General features: G+C 50.0%; 1 protein-coding gene across 1 annotated transcript in view; it reads left to right on the top strand.

Moving 5' to 3' along the window:
• Positions 1-12,059, top strand: part of SDK1 (sidekick cell adhesion molecule 1) — a 619,404-nt gene extending 607,345 nt beyond the window's left edge. The window contains exons 41-43 of the mRNA XM_008068469.1: positions 3,819-3,956; positions 7,157-7,277; positions 11,879-12,059. Of these exons, the coding sequence (XP_008066660.1) occupies positions 3,819-3,956; positions 7,157-7,277; positions 11,879-12,059 (440 nt within the window). The remainder of the gene's footprint in view (positions 1-3,818; positions 3,957-7,156; positions 7,278-11,878) is intronic.
• Positions 12,060-17,457: the final 5,398 nt, after the last annotated feature.

Here is a 17,457-nt window from a genome sequence, read left to right as displayed (position 1 = left end):
GGAAGGAAGGGTGAAAGGGAGCTGCGGGTAGAAAGAAAGGGATACGCCCCTTCTTTGGTGTCTCCAACATAGTCGCAGGGTCGGCTGGAGAGGAGCCATGGGAGGGTGGTGTGGGTCCCTGGGCATTCCCTGGCACCACCGGCACTTCTGGGCAGCCCCCACCTGGCAGCCTTGTGGGCTGGCTCTCTTCCGGCAGGAGCCCAGGGCCCCGAGCTGCCGCTGTCACCACAGCAAGACCCTTTATAGGCTCCACATCCACGCTGTGCTCCAGCAATTCTTACTTTGTTTTCTTGTATGTATTTTACAATCAGAAACATATGTAGGAGTCAGGGTGGTCAGAGTGAGCTAAGCCGTGTCCCCGTGGGGGTGAAGGTATGTTCCCAAGCAGAGCAGAGCCCTTGTTTTAGGGAACACGCCCTTCACAGGGGGCAGCAGGTGATTCTGAAAGGGCAAACCCGGCCCAAGCAGCCACAGGGGAACCCGCTAGTACTTGGAGAGCTCCTGTCTTACTGGGGCCTCCCAGAGAGGTGGGGAGTCCAGGGACTGCAGCTGCTCAGGTGCGGGGTGGGCGGGTGCCTGTCACAGTCCCTGTGGATGGAGGCCGTGGAGCCGCCACCATCTGTCAGGCCGAGCCTTTCTTTGCGTGCTCCTTGTGGGAGTTGGACAGGCTCTGGTGGCTGGCCCTGGGTCTGCTCTGGGTGGCGTGGCAGAGAGCCCAAGGAGAGGTTTCCTCTCCTGGAGTGCATGTTGGCGAGGTGACAGACATATCTGTGGTTACCGGAGATGTGGCAAGGGGTATGAACAGGGTGGAAGAGGGTGAGTGACCTCGCCAGGAATCAGAAGGTGCACAGGGCATGACCACAGGGGACAGGAAACAGGCAGGAGGCAGAGAGTAGAAGAAACAAAGTTCTGGTCACCCAAGGGCCCGGGGTAGGTGGAGCAGCTGGCGGAGGGGCAGCTAGGCTGGTCACCCGTCCTGGGTGCCTCCCACCTCCTGAGTGCCTGTGAGTCGTGGGTCTCGACTCTGGCTGCTCCTTGGGATCCACTTGGGAGTGTTAAAAACACCCTCGCCGGGCCCTCGCCCCAGACCAGGATTTCAGTGGCTCTGGGCCTTCCTTTCTTAACTTCGCAGGGATTCTAATATGCAGAGGAGCTGTGAGCCAGGGGGTTGGAGTTAAGTGGGGTGGGCTGTGTTGGAGAAGAGGGCCCTGCGGCAGCGTGCAGGGCAGGGCAGAGAGGGCTGGGTCCAGATGCCACGAGAGGCTGAGCCGGGCAACTTCACTGCCCCTCTTCCTCAAGTCGAGGGGACACGTCTCCGCTCCCCCCTCCATTTAGACCTGCTAGGGCCACTGGCTGCGCTTGTCGACACTGGAAACGGCTATGGTCCTTTCCTTGCCAGAAGTTTGAAGGGTCCATGGGTAAACCTGCCCTGGTCTGGGAGCACACTTGAATTCCAGGGTTGCTCAGTAATGGGGCTGCGAGGAAGGGACCCAAAGAACCACCGGTTTTTTAATGAGGAGGTTTAGAACTTTTCTCATTTCTTTAATTTTTCTTATGAAAATGTGAAGCACACCCCAAAGCAGAGAGAAGAGAATAAGGAACCCACAGCTCTCCTCATCCCAGTTCAGATTCAAGATTAGCCTCCTGTGTTTGATCCACGAGAAACTGATGTAAAGCAACTCCCCACACGCAGCAGATGGCAGAGCCTGGCCCCTCGCGTAGAACACTCTCACCCGCCTCTTCACGGGGACATGGCATGTTGCCTCTGTGAAATTCCTTTGCATCCAGGGCTGGACTGCAGTCCGCTAGTTCCATCCTTCCGAGAAGCCAGCGGCTTGTCCCCTGTGGACACGGCATCAGGCCCCGGGCCACACAGCCTGGGGGTCCTGCCCCTGTCAAGACCCTGAAGAACAGCTGGGCCTTTCTCTCCTGCCAGGCACCAGAGCCAGGCCCACTCCAGGCCACTCCTGGGTGGTCGGTTAGGGGTTTAGCAGACTTGTTATGTGGAGTACTAAATGTGCAGCCTGAAAACCCACTTAATATCTTTTGGATTTAAAATACTGTCATCTACGAAACCCTGTGGAGTTGCATTATCCAAAGCCAATTTCCCCCTTTATTCCCAGTGTGCACACATCCTTCATTCGTCCATGAGATATTTAACGCAAGGTGGCTGTGTTTTCTGTGGGGTGTGGCAGCTGGGAGGCAGGCCTCGCGCACTGTCCATGAGAGCTTTGTGTTCTGGCTTCTGATGCCACAAGCCCGCTCCCTACAGAAGCATGTGGGAGCCCTCAGGTGGGACCCCAGGACCACCCACACCCATTGAGAAATACTTTCCTGTTTTTCTCTTCTTAGTGCACAGAATAAAACATAAGGAAGAAGAGGTTCCTTTAAATGAAACCTTTTCTATTTGTTTCTCAAAAACATACCTAAGGATGGGGCTCAGTTGAGCTCAGTTTTGCCGGAGGCACAAGGTCAATAAAACAGCCCCCAGCCTTCAGGGGCTCATGGTCCTTGGAGGAGGCCAATGGGTTAGACAGACAAACGCACCCACTGAGTCCTTGGGCAAGAGGCTTCTACACAGCTGGGGGTGGTGGCACTGGGGGTTTTGTGGGACCAGACTTTACCCCAAAGACGACAGGGAGTCACTGAAGGATTAGGCAGGGAGGACTTGTTTCCATCTCAGAATGCTCTCCCTGGTGGCCGCATAGAGGGTGGATCTGAGCAAGACAGGAAGATCCCCAACAGGTGGGTTGGGTGCGGTGACACAGGCAACGGAGGGTGATGGGGAAGGAGGGGACCCAGAGCTGTCTGGGGGGGAAGTCCCAGCACTGGGAGAGAGAAGGAAATCCAGGCACTTTAACCCAAACAGTGTTTTTAGGCTGATGAAATTGACACAAGCTAGGGGGACCCCAACTGCCAGAGTCACCGAGAAAGATGATGCAAGAGAACCCCAGCACTGAGTTCTGAGGCCTGAGAGGCCAAGTGGGTTCTTGGCTTCATGTGGGAAGGAATTCAAGCGCGATCCATAAGTAGGAGGCAAAAAGTTAGTGTATTAAAGAAATGGATCCATAGGCAGAGCAGCCCTCGGGCATCACTGGACTTCGGCTGAAAAATAAAAGTAAGTTTATTGAAAGGACGGAGAACAAGTCACTCTACAGGCAGAGCAGCCTGGGCTGGTCTATAGGAAGAACAACAACCATATATTGTTGGGGCTTTATTTTTATAGCTGTCTCTTAATTATATGCTAAGTAAGCGGTAGATTATTCATGAGTTTTCCAGGAAATGGGTGGGGAGGTCCAAGAATCAAGGGTTCCTCCCCCTTTTAAACTCTGTAGGGGAACTTCCAGGAGATGCCATGGTAATTGTAAACTGCCGGCACTGTTCAGGAGTGTCTTCTAGTATGCTAATGCATTATAATTAGCATATAGCTGGTTTGTGACTTTCATTTTAGAAACTAGGCCTGCAGGCTGCCTATCTCAGAATTAGGAGAAGGTAAGCACAAAGGGTAATTTTGAAGGGCAAGGTCGGGGCAAGCGCAAGGATAGAGAAGTCGCTAAGGCGGAGGAGTCCCCGGGGACAGAGGGGCCTGAGCCTGATTCCATAGAATTGCTGCTGAGCCCGCCGAGGACCCAGGGGCCTGCACCTGGCCCCACCGGAGAAGCGCCAACAGCCTGGCTGGACGGCGGCTTCCTCTCACCTGTAGCCCAGGGCTATCCGTCGCATCCTTCGCCCTTCCTTCCTTCCTGCCTTGCTCCTAGGAGATGACTATGTCTGAAGCGCCTGTCACGCGTCACTGTGCATCTGCATCTCTTCCGCAGCTCAAGTGGAAGCCCCGTTCTACGAGGAGTGGTGGTTCCTCCTGGTGATGGCTCTGTCCAGCCTGATCGTCATCCTGCTGGTGGTGTTTGCCCTGGTCCTGCACGGACAGAATAAGAAATACAAGAACTGCAGCACAGGTGTGATGTCTGCCTTCACTCCCTCATCTCCCAAATGCCCCAACACCCTTGAGCTGACAATGTTTTTCTTTCCTGAATCTGCTGTGCCAGCATCCCCTTTCCATTCCTCTAGGTGATACTGACAGATGCAACCGATTTTCTTTCCAGGGCAGGAAGGTATAGAGCAAGAGGTCTAGACCTTGGGGACCCAGATGCTGGCCCCGACTAACCTCAGATTAGCCGCTTGTCTTGGATAATGCGTTTGAGTCAGCTGGCTTTTCTGAGCCTTAGCTTCCTCCTCTATACCTTTGTACTTTTGCTCAAATGCAGGCCTGTGTGTGTATGTGTGTGTGTGTGTGTCTGTGTTAAGAGACAGGGTCTCACTCTGTCACCCAGGTTGGAGTGCAGTGGTGCAATCATAGCGCACTGTACCCTCAACCTCCTAGGCCCAAGTGATCCCCCTGCCTCAGCCTCCCAAGTAGCTAGTACTGAGGCGGTCTAATTTCTAATTTTTTTTAGAGATGATGTCTCACTGTGTTACCTAGGCTGGTCTTAAACTCCAAGCTATCCTCCCACCTCAGCCTCCCAAAATGCTGTGATTGTGAGCCACTGTACCCAGCCAATGGCTGTATTTTTTAACACGGAAAGTAGAAAGCGTTAAGCAGATAGAATACTGTACTATTCAGTATCATGAAAACAGTGAGCAGGCACATCGTAGACATTTTGCTCGCAGAATATCCCAGGGACATCTCCATGGCACAGCCCTTCTCAAGCACTTGACTTTGTACCTTGCCTGAGGTCCATGATCCAGCTCTGAGTCCCCTGACGGCCTGTGCACTCTTGCGTTTCCAGGCATGGAGTAGGTGTCGCAGCAGTCAATGTCTATTGCTGAATGAGTCACCATCATTAGGGAAAGGAACAAATGACTGTGGAAAGGCCAGCACATGAACGCGTGACTGTTTATATGCCATTCGGGAGCAACCACGATGAGTGGAAGTGCTGTGCCTGCCTCTTGGTGGAGAGACACAAACAGGAGGGAGCGTGAGGGGCCTTAAGGAAGCTGAGAAAGCTCTTTCCCTCCAGACAGACAGTGGTTACACTTGTAAAGCAAAAACATCAGCCCAGCTGCTTGGGATTAGTGCCCTTTGTGCACTTTATTATCCTTTCTTTTTAAAAAGTTCTCACAAGTGCCAGTGAGGCCACTTCTCTGTATTACCAGAATAGAACTGAGCTCTAGACTGCAGACTGTTTTTATCCCACGCAACACCCACACCGGCCGGACCAGCCCTCTCCCTGAGCCCAGCCCCCTCATTGGAGCCTTTCTTTTCAGCTTGCCTGTCTCCCCTTTTAGAAAAGCAGATCCCTGATGAGTGGTCTACACTAGGCCTTGGGGCCAGGAGCTGGGTGGAGTGGATTCCTGACTGGCCATCAGCCTTACCACCTTGGTGCTGAAGGAGTTAATAAAACAGGCACCTCACATGCCTGCCATTTGCCTCTGTAACGTTAAGCAATTCATCCCTCAAAGAAAGGATTTATTTTTTTCTGTATAAATTCACTTCTAACAAGTGTTCGTAAATCAGATTTTATTCCCGTGGGATTTACAATGTATGAATGGCATGTCATTTTACTGAGTTAATGCTATTACAGAATCCTGTGTCTGGCGCATGAAAATCTCCCCGCTTTCACTCTCGCTCTCCATCTGGAAAACAGACTTGAAAAGACAGATCTGACCTGCAGCTTCTGATACTCAGCCTCGCCCTGGAGTATTAATTTAACATCATAATTGAAGCCTAGAAAAAATAATCCTTGTCTACCAGAATGTCTCCCTTCCTGCCCAGGAGACATGCTGCACTTACACCTTTGCTATTACAGCATCTTCAACACCCATCCTGCGTGCACTCCCTGATCCTCCCACCCACATCTGCATCCTCTCTGATACTGGTTTCACCTGCTCATCCCCCATCAACCCAAATCCCCGTCACAGGCAAGCCCATCTTTCATCTGCTCTATCTGTTCTTCTGTCACCCACAATGGAGCATTGAGGCATGGAGAGGGGGTGCTAGGACCCAACAGAGAGGAACCCCTTGGGGTTTAGAAATGTCAACACCCTTAGCAAATACCTGTCAAGCCTGTGGTATGTGCGTGGGCACCTTCCTGGAGGTTGGTGGGATGGGGAGCAGGGCAGATGAAGTTCACACCTTGAAGAGCATGAAGTCCAGGAGAGGGAGACAAATGGAAGACCAGCTCCAAGAAGCAAGCAGATGTGTTTCCAAGTGGCGGGCAGGGAGCACCATGGGGAGCAGTACTGCAGACAAGAAGACCAAGACGGGGGCTGGGCGTGAGGAAGCGGGGTGGGGGGTGAAGGCGCCCTGGGTGGCGGGAAGAAGGCCTCTGGTCTCAGGGCACTGGAGCTGTGAGCTGAGGAAGAGGAGAGATGCCTGGAGAATACTGGGGAAGGGGCTTCCAGTCAGAGGGAGCAGCAAGCAGGAAAGCCTTCTGGGTGAGCCAGTGCGGGGGGAGGGCTGAGGGATGCAGGATGACACTGGACGGGGACAGGGACCAGGCCAAGCCCAGTCAACTGAGGACTTGGGCTTTCCCACCAAATGAGCTGGGAAGCCATTGGGAATTTGTAAGTGTTGTTTGATTTCTCATAACTTTATTTTTATTCATGTGATCTGCTAATGTATATGAGAACTTGTTTTGATATGCATTTGTAAATTTACTTTTTTTAAGCATACAATTCAATGGTTAATGCACAGATATGTGCACCTTTACCACCATCAATTCTAGAACATTCTTAGCACCTCAGAAGGAAACCCCGTGGCCTTCCTTTAGCTATCATGTCCCCGTAAATTTATTTTTTACTTCCTGTTTGGTTATAAGATTTTGAATGTTTTATTTTGAAATGTATCAATTATTTATTTTCCCCAACTTTTAAAAAGTTTGTGCATTCTGAGTACATGTTCACAAAACACTGGCAAGAATACTGGCATTTTGACGTCAGCAACACAAACACCAAAATGCTAATATTGTCACCTTGCTCCAGTACTGTGATCCATACTTAGCTTTGCTCCCCAGCTCGGCTCTGACTGCCCTGGGAGCTGAAGCCGGTCCTGCATGACCCCAGGTTCTCCACACAGCAGGACCTCCTGTCATTGGCCAGCTCTGGCTGGGCATCACTAACAACACGTCTGTGTTCGTTTTCCTGGTTTGGGCTTCAGGTAAGAGCATTTCCAATATGGAGGAGTCTGTGACCCTGGATAATGGAGGATTTGCTGCCTTGGAGCTCAACAGCCGCCACCTCAATGTCAAGAGCACCTTCTTGAAGAAGAATGGGACCAGGTAGGGAGGCAGTGCTGTGTGCTGTGTCCACCCGAGGACCTGAGTGTCCGGGGCGGGTGCGGCCAGCAACAAGCCCATGCCCACTGCTACCTTTTATGCCTACCGTGTGGTTCCTGAAAGCCAACATCACCCACCACTGGGACTGACTCCCGGCCCACCAAGGGCAGCACAGAGTCTAGGAGGGACAGGACTGGCAGAGGGGTTGGAGCTATTTTCAGTACATTTCTGGAGATATAGAAAGAAGGTGGGACCTCCAATATATGGAAGTGACCAGGACACTTCTGTGTCAACTGCTGGGCACCTTGGAATGAGGAGTTCCTAGTTCACAGAGGTGTCACCCAGGGCTGCTACAAGCTTGATCCAGTGTCCTTGCATGGATGGGTGGTGGTTGCAGTTTTCATCGTTTGGTGTGTTCCAAGGTTATCCTGTGATGATATAGATTGCCACTTCACATGTGCATGTGAGTACACACAGGAATGATTTCACCACCATCGCCTCATACCTTGTAGCCCTTTTCCCAACTCCAGCAGAAAGCAAGGCTTCCCAAAGAAGAGAGGGGATAACCTTTGTTTGCCTTCTGATTTGTAGTACACCTTCCTCTGGTCTGGGAACCCTTGACTGGCGAGAAGGACTCGGGTTGGCGAGGGGTCCTGAGAGTCTGGAAGAAAAACACCTAAACGCCTGAGGATGCTTCACCTGGAGAATAGGCAGCTCAGGGGTCTTCCCGGGGTCCCCCAGAATTAGGAGGGCCTCTTCTCCCTTGTCCAGACCTGCCTTGGGTTTACTTTTAGTTGCATGTTTGTGGAAATTGCACACCATCCAGATGCAGGCAGACCACAAGGTTTCCAGTTCCCTTCATTGTCTATAAAAGGTGCAGCCTGCAATGCCCAGAGAGTACCTACGCCTCTCCTGCCTCTTAGCTGAGCTTCGGGATCTCAGATCATTTGGATGGTGCTGAGGCCCAGGTGGGTCTCCTCCCTGCAGTAGACCCTCTGTCAGCAGCACAGGAGGCCAGCCCAAAGCAGAGCAGAGCACCCCCACGTGACTCTCCTGAGGGCAAGAAGTGGAAGCCAGTGGTGACATCTGGTCACATCTCTCATTTCATTTGTCTACTGAGAGGCAGGTTTTCCCTGTTGTGTAACAGTTACCAGACCAAGAGAATTGTAAAATATTACATGCTCTGCTCCCTTGCTGCAAATGTCTCTTCTGAGTTCTGAGCAGAGACACTTGCAACCTCAAAGCACGTTGCCCAAGAACGGATAATAGTTTCGTTTGTTGAGTTCACCTGCTTCCTAGAAAAAAGAAACCTCATTTTGTGGTGGAGTTGAAGGGCTCAGCACACAGATTTCTCAGACGGAGTCCCAAGACAGGCGCTTCTATTGGCAAAACCAGAGTCCGGGTGTGGCTCCAGCATATGGTGTTGCAATCAATGGTCTTACCGGGTTCCGCAGACAAGTGGGGTTGGCGCAGTCTAAGAAAGCCCTTTATTTATTTATTTAACTTAAGTTTTAGATTCAAGGGGTACAAGTGCATGTTTGTTGCATGTGCACACTGTATACTGGTGGGAATCGGGCTTCTGGTGTCTTCCTTCCCCGAATAGTGAACATTTCACCTGAAAAGTAATTTTTGAACTCTTGCCCCGCCCCCCCACCTTCTCCTCTTTGGTGTTCCCAGTATCTGTTATTTCCAGGAGAACGACCTTTCTAAAGAAGAGCTCTTAGGTAGTGGAAGGACCAAGAGCCTTCCCCAGGCCAGACAGTGTTTGAACCGCCTAAGGATGGCTGTGGAGGGGGCATGAGCAGGGCAGGGCAGAGGACCTAGGACACGAGCCTGGTGGCTCCTTCCATCTGGGGTCCCCTGAGCCTGTCTCATGAACTGATCGTTCTGGGTGAGCCCAGGGGGCTGCTGGATCTGGAAAGGTGGGGCACCCTGAGATCTTCCCCCCACGCATTTATATGTATCCATCCCTAAAGCTCTATGGTCACATCTCAAAATTTGTATTCCTATATTCAGAGCTGACTGCTCCCTTGTCACTTAGCCAGCCGACGGGAGTGCAGGCCGTGACTTCTGGAAGCCCTCAGCTGTGCTGCTCTGCCAACTGCATTCCCCATGGAAGGGGCTCTTTTGGTTTGGTTTGTCCATCCGTATCACCTGGTTTCAGTCAAGGACCTGAACTTCCCAAGAGGTCAGGTGCAAACCATCCTGAACCTGCTGAGAACCAAGGGCGAAGTAAAATCAAGACAGAAATGAAAACTGACCCTTTCCTTGGGTTTTAAAATGAACCTTCACCTCTTTAGTCCTAGCAACGGGACCTCAGTGCAACTGAAGGAAAGGATTCTCTGCTGGGAGAGAGGGGTCAGTTTGTTAGGAGCTCCAAGGAGGGCTAAGCCTTGGTCTGGCCAGGGCCATATGGGATTTGGTCCTCTAGCATTATTCCTAAAATACCTTTAAAAGAAGAATATGGTTATGGCTGATCATGGTGGCTCAAGTCTGTAATCCTAGCTCTTTGGGAGGCCATGGTGGGAGGATTGTCTAAGCCCATGGGTTCAAGAACAGCCTGGGCAACTTGGCGAGACCTCATCTCTCCAATAAATCAAAAAATTAGCTGGGCGTGGTAGTGTGTGCCTGTAGTTCCAGCTACTTGGAAGGCTGAGGCGGAAGGATCTCCTGAGCCCAGCAGGTCAATGCTGGGGTAGCTGTGAATGACAGAGTGAGACTCCAACTAAAAAAAAAAAAAAAAAAAAAGATGATTGATTTATGTCTCTCTAGTGCACATGTCGTGGTTCCAATTCCTTTTTGGTGACAGCACCATTTTAGCTCCCCAGATAAAAATATTTGCCCAAATGGTTAGATAAGAAATGTAATATTTCCCAAAATAAATCCTCTTTGAGGTAGTGCGGGGGGGTGGGGACTTGGATCTTTATTTGGCCTTTCCTGAAGAAACCAAGACATAGCCGACCCTGAGGGAGGCAATACCTGCTGCCCAAAACCAGAAGTCTTCTTCACACCACCAGTCTTCCCAGTGCAGGCTCTGTCCAATGCCTGCTTTCTCTGCCAGCAGCTTCTCCTTGCTTGATCACCAAGGGTTGCTTTTCCCACTTCCCACTGGGGAATGAAAGACCTCCACTGCAACCACTGCTAGGCTCTGAGCTCACGCCTCATAGCATGAGGGAGGGGTTGTCTGGAGCTGCTGGAGGTCCTGGCCGTGGTCCCTTGGTGGGCACAGGCAGTGCCAACTGCCCGTCTGACTGACCACAGGCTGCTCTCAATAACGGATCCCTGCACGTCCTTCAGGGAAATGAGAAGCGCTCAATCCTGCCTGATTCAAAACTCAAGTATTTTGTGCTCAGAATTTCTTTCCAAGTTGTAATTTCTTCATCTGAAAACTAGAAGCTGGGCTTTATTCAGCTACAAGATGATACTCACCAGAAAGTTGGGGACTGAAGAGTGCATTTGTTTTCTATCGCTGCATGACAAACGACCACAAACTTAGTAGCTTAAACCAATGCACACTTATCACCTCACAGTCTCTGTAGGTTGGAGTCTGGGCATGGCTTAACTGGATCCTCTGCTCAGGGTCTCAATGGGCTGTAATCTGGGTAGAGTCAGGGTATGTTCTCATCTGGAGGCACAACTGGGCAAGGATCCTCATCCAAGCTAACTGGGGTTGCTGACAGAATGCACTTAATTGTGGGCTCATGACCAAGGGCCCTAGATTATTCCTGGCTCTCAGCTGGAGCCCACCCTCTGGTCCTGGAGGCCCCTCAAGGGACCCTCCATGGGCTTATCTCCAGGGACTTTTCACAGCATACTGTTTGCTTCTGCAAGGCTGGCAGGAGCATCTTTGTCTCCAGTCAGCCTAGTTGGGGTCTCATGTAACATCATGTGATCATGGAAGTGATGGGAGTAGCAGTCCCTCAGCCTTTCCATATAACATAACCTGATCAAGCCAATGACACCCCCCTGTTCACCATATTTCACTGGTTAGGAGAACATCACAGGCCTCACCTTCTCTCAAAGGAGGGGAAGATACAGTGGGTGGGGGTAGATTCTGCTTACACAAAGGGTTAATGCTCTAGCAACCTCCTCATCCCACCTGGCCCCAGTCCCCATTCTGGACCACACCAGAGCCGGAGACCAGGCCTGGTGCAAACTGCCGTGATGCCCTCTCATCAGTAGATGCAACTCACACTCCTTGGCTTGGCAGGTCAGCCATGACCTTGTCCTCATCTGTGTCCGCTGTACTCCCCTCCCTCGCCCACCCAGTGAGCTCCCAGCACCCAAGCCTAGTAGTCTGACCTCACAGTGCTCTTTGTACTTGAGTGTCTCCCTGGTCCCTCCAGGCCCAGACTGGCTCACTCCCCCAGGGTCACCAGGCCTAGCACAGCCCCTGAGATGGGCAGGTGCTGGGCAAGTAGAGGCCTTAGGAGGACCAGATAGCCAGTGCTCGTGATTGGCTGCATCAGTTGCCAAAGTGATGTCAAAGGCTGTGGGTTTCCTCTTATTCCAACAGGATAAAGGCTGAAAGGCAGGTTAGGAGGTCTTCAGGAGAGGGCATCTTTTGCCCAGAGGGTAACTTGAGACATTGGTTCTCATCCCAGGTCCCCACCCCGACCAAGCCCTGGTGGTCTGCACTACTCAGACGAGGACATCTGTAACATGTACAACGGCGCTGTGCTGACCGAGAGTGTGAACCTCAAGGAGAAGTCAGCGGATGCATCGGAATCTGAGGTCAGTGCCTGCGCTCACTTCTGGACAGCGACCACCATTCCCTACTTGTAGTGGGCCTCTGTGTCCTCAAGCTGCCTTGTCCTGGTCAAGTCTCACAGCAGCCCCATGAGGCCGGCAGAGCCAATGACAAATGATTCCACCTCGAAGATGAGAAAAGTAGAGGAGCCCAAGTCAGACCCACAACCTGCTTTGGGCACCCCCCCCCCCCAGACTCACACATGCCCCAAGCAGGACAGATGCTCCAAACCTTATTCATGGAGGAGCAGACTCTGGTTCTTAAACCCCAGGGCTGCAGTAGGAGATAGACAAGGCCGGTACCCTCCACGAGAAGCACACCACAGGGCAGAGTACAGGTGTGCACTGCACACCTGGGAGGCATGGCTGGCTGGACACTGTCACGAGCTTTATCTCATTGAGTCCTGGAAGTAACTGGAACTAGACCATCTCTTGCAGATGAGGCCAGCAGGGCTCAGCGAAAATCAGTGAGCCCTAAGTCTAAGATGGGCTTCTATTCTGAAAGCTCCTCCTCTCTCTATCTGACTGTCAGAGATACACACAGAGATTGCCATAAAACCTGGTGGTCTCTAGACCCCAGTGAGAGTGATAGGGAGCCTCAGGCTGCAAGACTGTTGGAAAACGAGACGCCCCCCACCAGGCAGGAGCTTCCTTCTTGCCCCTGGACACTTGCTTCCTGCCCACCAGCCTCTCCTTCCTACCCAAGGAGCTTCCCATTCTTGCTTCCTTATGCTGAAGAAGAGGATTCACACACAGCAGTTCTGGGTCACTTACAGAGTCAGGATGAGCTCACACCTGGGAGATGTCCCTCTCCTCACTGGACCAGGGAGATCGTGTGCCCGAGGGAGTGTCAGCCTCCAGCCATGCCCCTGGGGTTCAAGGGTCTCCACTCTGAAGTGGAGTGTGCCTCATGTATGAGGCCTTGCTGCCACCCAAGGGGACTCTAACCAGGGGCGCAGCTGTGGCTGACTCTGAGGGGCCTCAGCACATCCCCTGGGGAAGGACCCTCTCCCCCAAGTGCACTGTCTCAGTGTCTTACATTCATAAGTGAAGATGGCTGAAGCAGCAATTAGAACAGTTGCCCCGCCAGTCCTGAACTTTTTTGTTTTGGATATGCCTAACCTGGAGAGGGAGGCGTGCCCCGCCTCCTGGCATTCACACTCTAAATCAATATTTACTCTAAAATAAGTCTCACCTTCATTTTAACCTGATTCAGGCTTTATAGAGCCCCGGGGCTCAATAAAAGGGCTTCTTTTCAACTGTGGGTTGTGCATGAACTCCCGGTGAGAAGGGCCAGCAGGTGGGTGCAAGAGGCCAGGCTCTGCTTTGCTTCGCATGTTCTGTTTACAGAGGACGCTGGGCTCGCTGTCAGCGCCATAGCCTTGGGCTTGGCAAAAACAGCAGACAGCAATGCAGATGTTTGGAAAGGTGCATTTGTCTGAAATTGAGGGGCTGTCAAGTGGAAGTCTGCACAAACTGACCTGCCTTGTGATAAGGAAACAGTCATCTTGTTCTGGCTGCATGCAAAAAAGCAGCACCTCAGGAGGAGCAGGACAGCCCTTGGGCAGGCCTGTTGCATCTCCTGGGACCTGCCTCGGATCGGATCTGTCCCCTGGCCCCACCACTCCCTGGAGAATCCAGGCATGTGCAGGGTGGTGATGGCTAGTGAATTTTGGCTCTGCATGCTGAGGTGTGAACAGGTCGCAGTGCTGAGCAGTCACTAAGGGCCAGGCCCAGTGTGAATATCACACCAGCCCTGTGCGGTGGCTCCCTTCTCCTTATAGTTCAGAGGCAGGCAGGTATTGAAGCCGTGTCTTCAGAGCTCAGCTTAACTCCACTCCTCCCCCTCCGTCTCTTTCAGCCCAGCGGGGGGAGGGCATCCACAGATGATGGACAGCAATGGCATGTCCTAGCGCAGCAGGCAGAATTGGATTCGCGAATTCTGAATTATTAGTTTATAAAAGCATTTTCAAAATGGTTTAATGAGATGTATTTGGTCTGTTTCTCCTCTCACATGTGTGGGGTGTTTTGAGATTAAAACTCAGCAGATGTTTGTGGAGGATTATTAAATGTAGCCAGGCACTGAGCTAGGCATACACAGACTTTCATGCACAAATATGCACAAAAACATATGCACACACACATATGCACACACACGAGGGAGGACCCAAGAAACCCCGAATTTACTTATAAAAAAATTGTGTATTTATTCTTACATGTTTACACTTCAGTCACCTTCAAAATACTTTCCATTTGATGCAATACACCTATTGAAATGCTTTTTCCACTGCCCAAAACAGTTTTTGAGCTCATCGATTTTAATGCGTTTTTGTGTTTCTGCCGTTTTTCATTTCACCTTTTCCACATTGGCAAAACATTTCCCTTTGAGGACTTTTTTCATTCAGGAAAACAGAAAAAAAGCACTCAGAGCGAGATCAGGTGAACAGGGAGGGTGAGGCACGGGAGTCATACTGTTTCGGGTTCAAAACTGCTGAACACTCAGCACGGTGTGGGCAGGTGCGTTGTCATGATGAAAGAGCCAGTCACCTGTTTGCCACAACTTGGGATGTTTCTTCCACAAATCATAACCCAACCTTCTCAAAACTTCCAGATAAAACCTTTGGTTGACTGTTTGATCTGGAGGAACAAATTCCAAGTGTATTATCAAGGGGCCTGTCCTCCAAAAGATAATTTCAGTTTTTGGGTCTCCCCTTGTATACACATACATACATAAACATACACACCTAAATACACATCTACTCACATATACACTAACATACCTAAATACGTACATTAAAATATACATGTTTGTGCATATGCTCATATGTACACATGCATACCTATATACAAACATGCACATTCATATATACACATACATAGACATGGGAGGTGGGAGGGAGGTGAGGGTGTGGAGAGGGTGGAGAAGGGAGGAGGGAGGGACATGGAATCTATACTAAATGGAATTCTTCAAGGAGGTTGTTGTGATTCTTCTATAGTGGACAGGACAGCCACAAATGTTTTGAGTGCTTTCCCCAAGACACACACTGATGAGCTGGGCTTGAGAGGAAACCTGAGTGTCCTGCTTCAAGTTCCATCTTTCCCACCAGACTCGCTCTCAGGTCTAAGTTACTGTAGCACAGGCCATGTGGTTGAGGAAGCGAGGGTCCTGGACGCCAGGCTGCACTGCACCGCTTGGCAAGCGCCATGCTAGAGAAGAGGACTCCACAAATGTACCTCATGGCTCCCAGTGCCTTTTGGGCGATGGGCTCCTTTGGGAAGCTGGTACAAGGTGTAGACACTCTCTCCACCCACACGCAGATCGCCTAGGATCTGGGAGTCCAAGGCCCCCGTGAAGTCTCCCTATAGACCCTCCACTTAGGGCCCCATGCAGTCCCAGCTGAGAGCCCATGCCTGGGCCATCGTGTGCTCCCTGGGTTCTCAGGTGGATAAAGTGTGGCCTTTCTTTTTTGGGAAGTTCTTTGCTGTATAATCTTGTGGTATCCTATCATTGAAGCTTATGAATTTGGGAGATTTGCAGGTACTAAATATTCATGGGATCCCACCAGAGAGACCTGGGGACTTAGATCACTTTAGGAATGTCTGCTCAGATGGTTAAGTTCACTTTGAACTACAACTTTAAACAAATGGATTGAGCCCTAGCTCACATACCATACAATTCACCCATTTGAAGTACACAATTCAATGGTTTTAGTATATTCAAAGTGTTGTACAACCATTACTGCAGTCAATTTTCGAACATTTTTATCACTGCAAAAAGAAACCCTGTACCAACTGGGTGTCACTCCCCAATCCCCCCAAACCATAGCCTCAGCCATCTCCAACCCTTGGCAACCACTAATCTACTTTCTGCCTCTATAGCTCTGCCTATTGCGGACATTTTGTCTAAATAAATCATACAATATATTCTCTTTTGTGACTGTCTCCTTTCACTTAGCATAATGATTTCAAGGTGTTTGAACCACTTCTACTAAGTAATTTGTGTATTTCATCAATTCTCTTTCATGTTGTTTGTTTTTAAATACACCTTCAGTTCAGAATTTCTCCCTTTGTATGAAATAAACGTGTTTTCTTGACATATTTGCCCATGTAATCTTGGAGGGCAATTGTTTGTTTCTTTGTAAGGCCTCACAGAACACAGGCCAAGTGTCATGAGGAGATTTGGAAATACCACTATGTCCTGCCTCACCCCCAGCCCACTCGAGTCAGGATCTTGTTTTTAAAAAGTGCTTTGCTGAGTTATAATTCACATATCATATAATTTGCCCATTTAGAGCATACAGATCAATGGTTTGTAGCATATTCACAGGGTCTTGCAACCATATCCACAATCAATTTTGGAATATTTTCATCACTCTAAAAAGAAAGCCCATAACTATTACCAGTCACCTCCCATTCCCTTCTCCCCCAAACCCTGGTAATTACCAATCTGCTTTCTGTCCCTATTCTGAACATTTGGTATAATGGAATCATGCAATATGTGGCCTTTTGTGATTGGCTTATTTTGCAGTATAACATTTTCAGGGTTCATCCCTGTTGTAGCATATATCAGTACTCCATTCTTTTTTCTGGCTGAAAATATTCCAAGGTATGGATATACCACATTTTAGAAATCTATTCACCAGTTGATGAGGTTTGTGTCCAGGATCCCCAAGACCACTTCCCAAGTTCAACGATTGACTAGAAGGACTCACAGAACTCTGTGTAGTCGTCCTCAGGACTAAGATTTGTTAAAGGAAAATAATGGAAAGCAAAATCAGTAAATGGAAAAGTGTCCAGGGCAAAGTCCAGAGAACAGGTGCATGCTTCCAAGAGTCCTCTCTATAGGTCACACAAGGTCTCCACCAGTGAGTTGTGAGAACACGTGAATTGTCTACCACAGCTTTACCACAGCCTTGAGCTTAATGCAGACTGCAGGCAACACTGCAAATGCTGCTGATTAGAAACTCAGTGCCCAGGGCTGCTACTGGGAGCTGCTCACACAGGCATCATCTCCCAAGCATGTACCAAAGTTCCAGACTCCCAAAAGGAAAGCAGGTATTTGGCATAAACCACATTGTTTGGACCATTTAGGCACCATGAACCACTCTTATGATTTAGGGAAATTTGTATAGCAGAGCAAGGAATTTTGACCAGTGAAGTTCCCAGATGCCAACCAAGGGTCATCCTTGAAAGCAGGCCTTTCTGAAGCTAGTGATCTCAGGCCTGATCTGTCAACTTTGTCTGCACCAAGTTGTTTCTACTTTTGCTTATAATGAATAATATACCTTTTATTTGGTTGAGTTTGATGAGTGTTTTTATTATTAAAAGATTTGGGGTTTTGTCAAATGGCTTTTCTGTGTCTATTGAGATGGTTTTTGTCCTTTCTTCTATTTATATGTATATTATATTAATGTTTGGATATTAAGCCAGTCCT

The sequence above is a fragment of the Carlito syrichta genome, unplaced genomic scaffold (genome assembly GCF_000164805.1).
Source record: "Carlito syrichta isolate Samal-C Ts95f unplaced genomic scaffold, Tarsius_syrichta-2.0.1 Scaffold311002, whole genome shotgun sequence".
In the NCBI taxonomy this organism is placed as follows: Eukaryota; Metazoa; Chordata; class Mammalia; order Primates; family Tarsiidae; genus Carlito; species Carlito syrichta.
The sequence above is the reverse complement of the archived record's forward strand: the minus strand, read 5'-3'. Positions and strand labels throughout refer to the sequence as shown.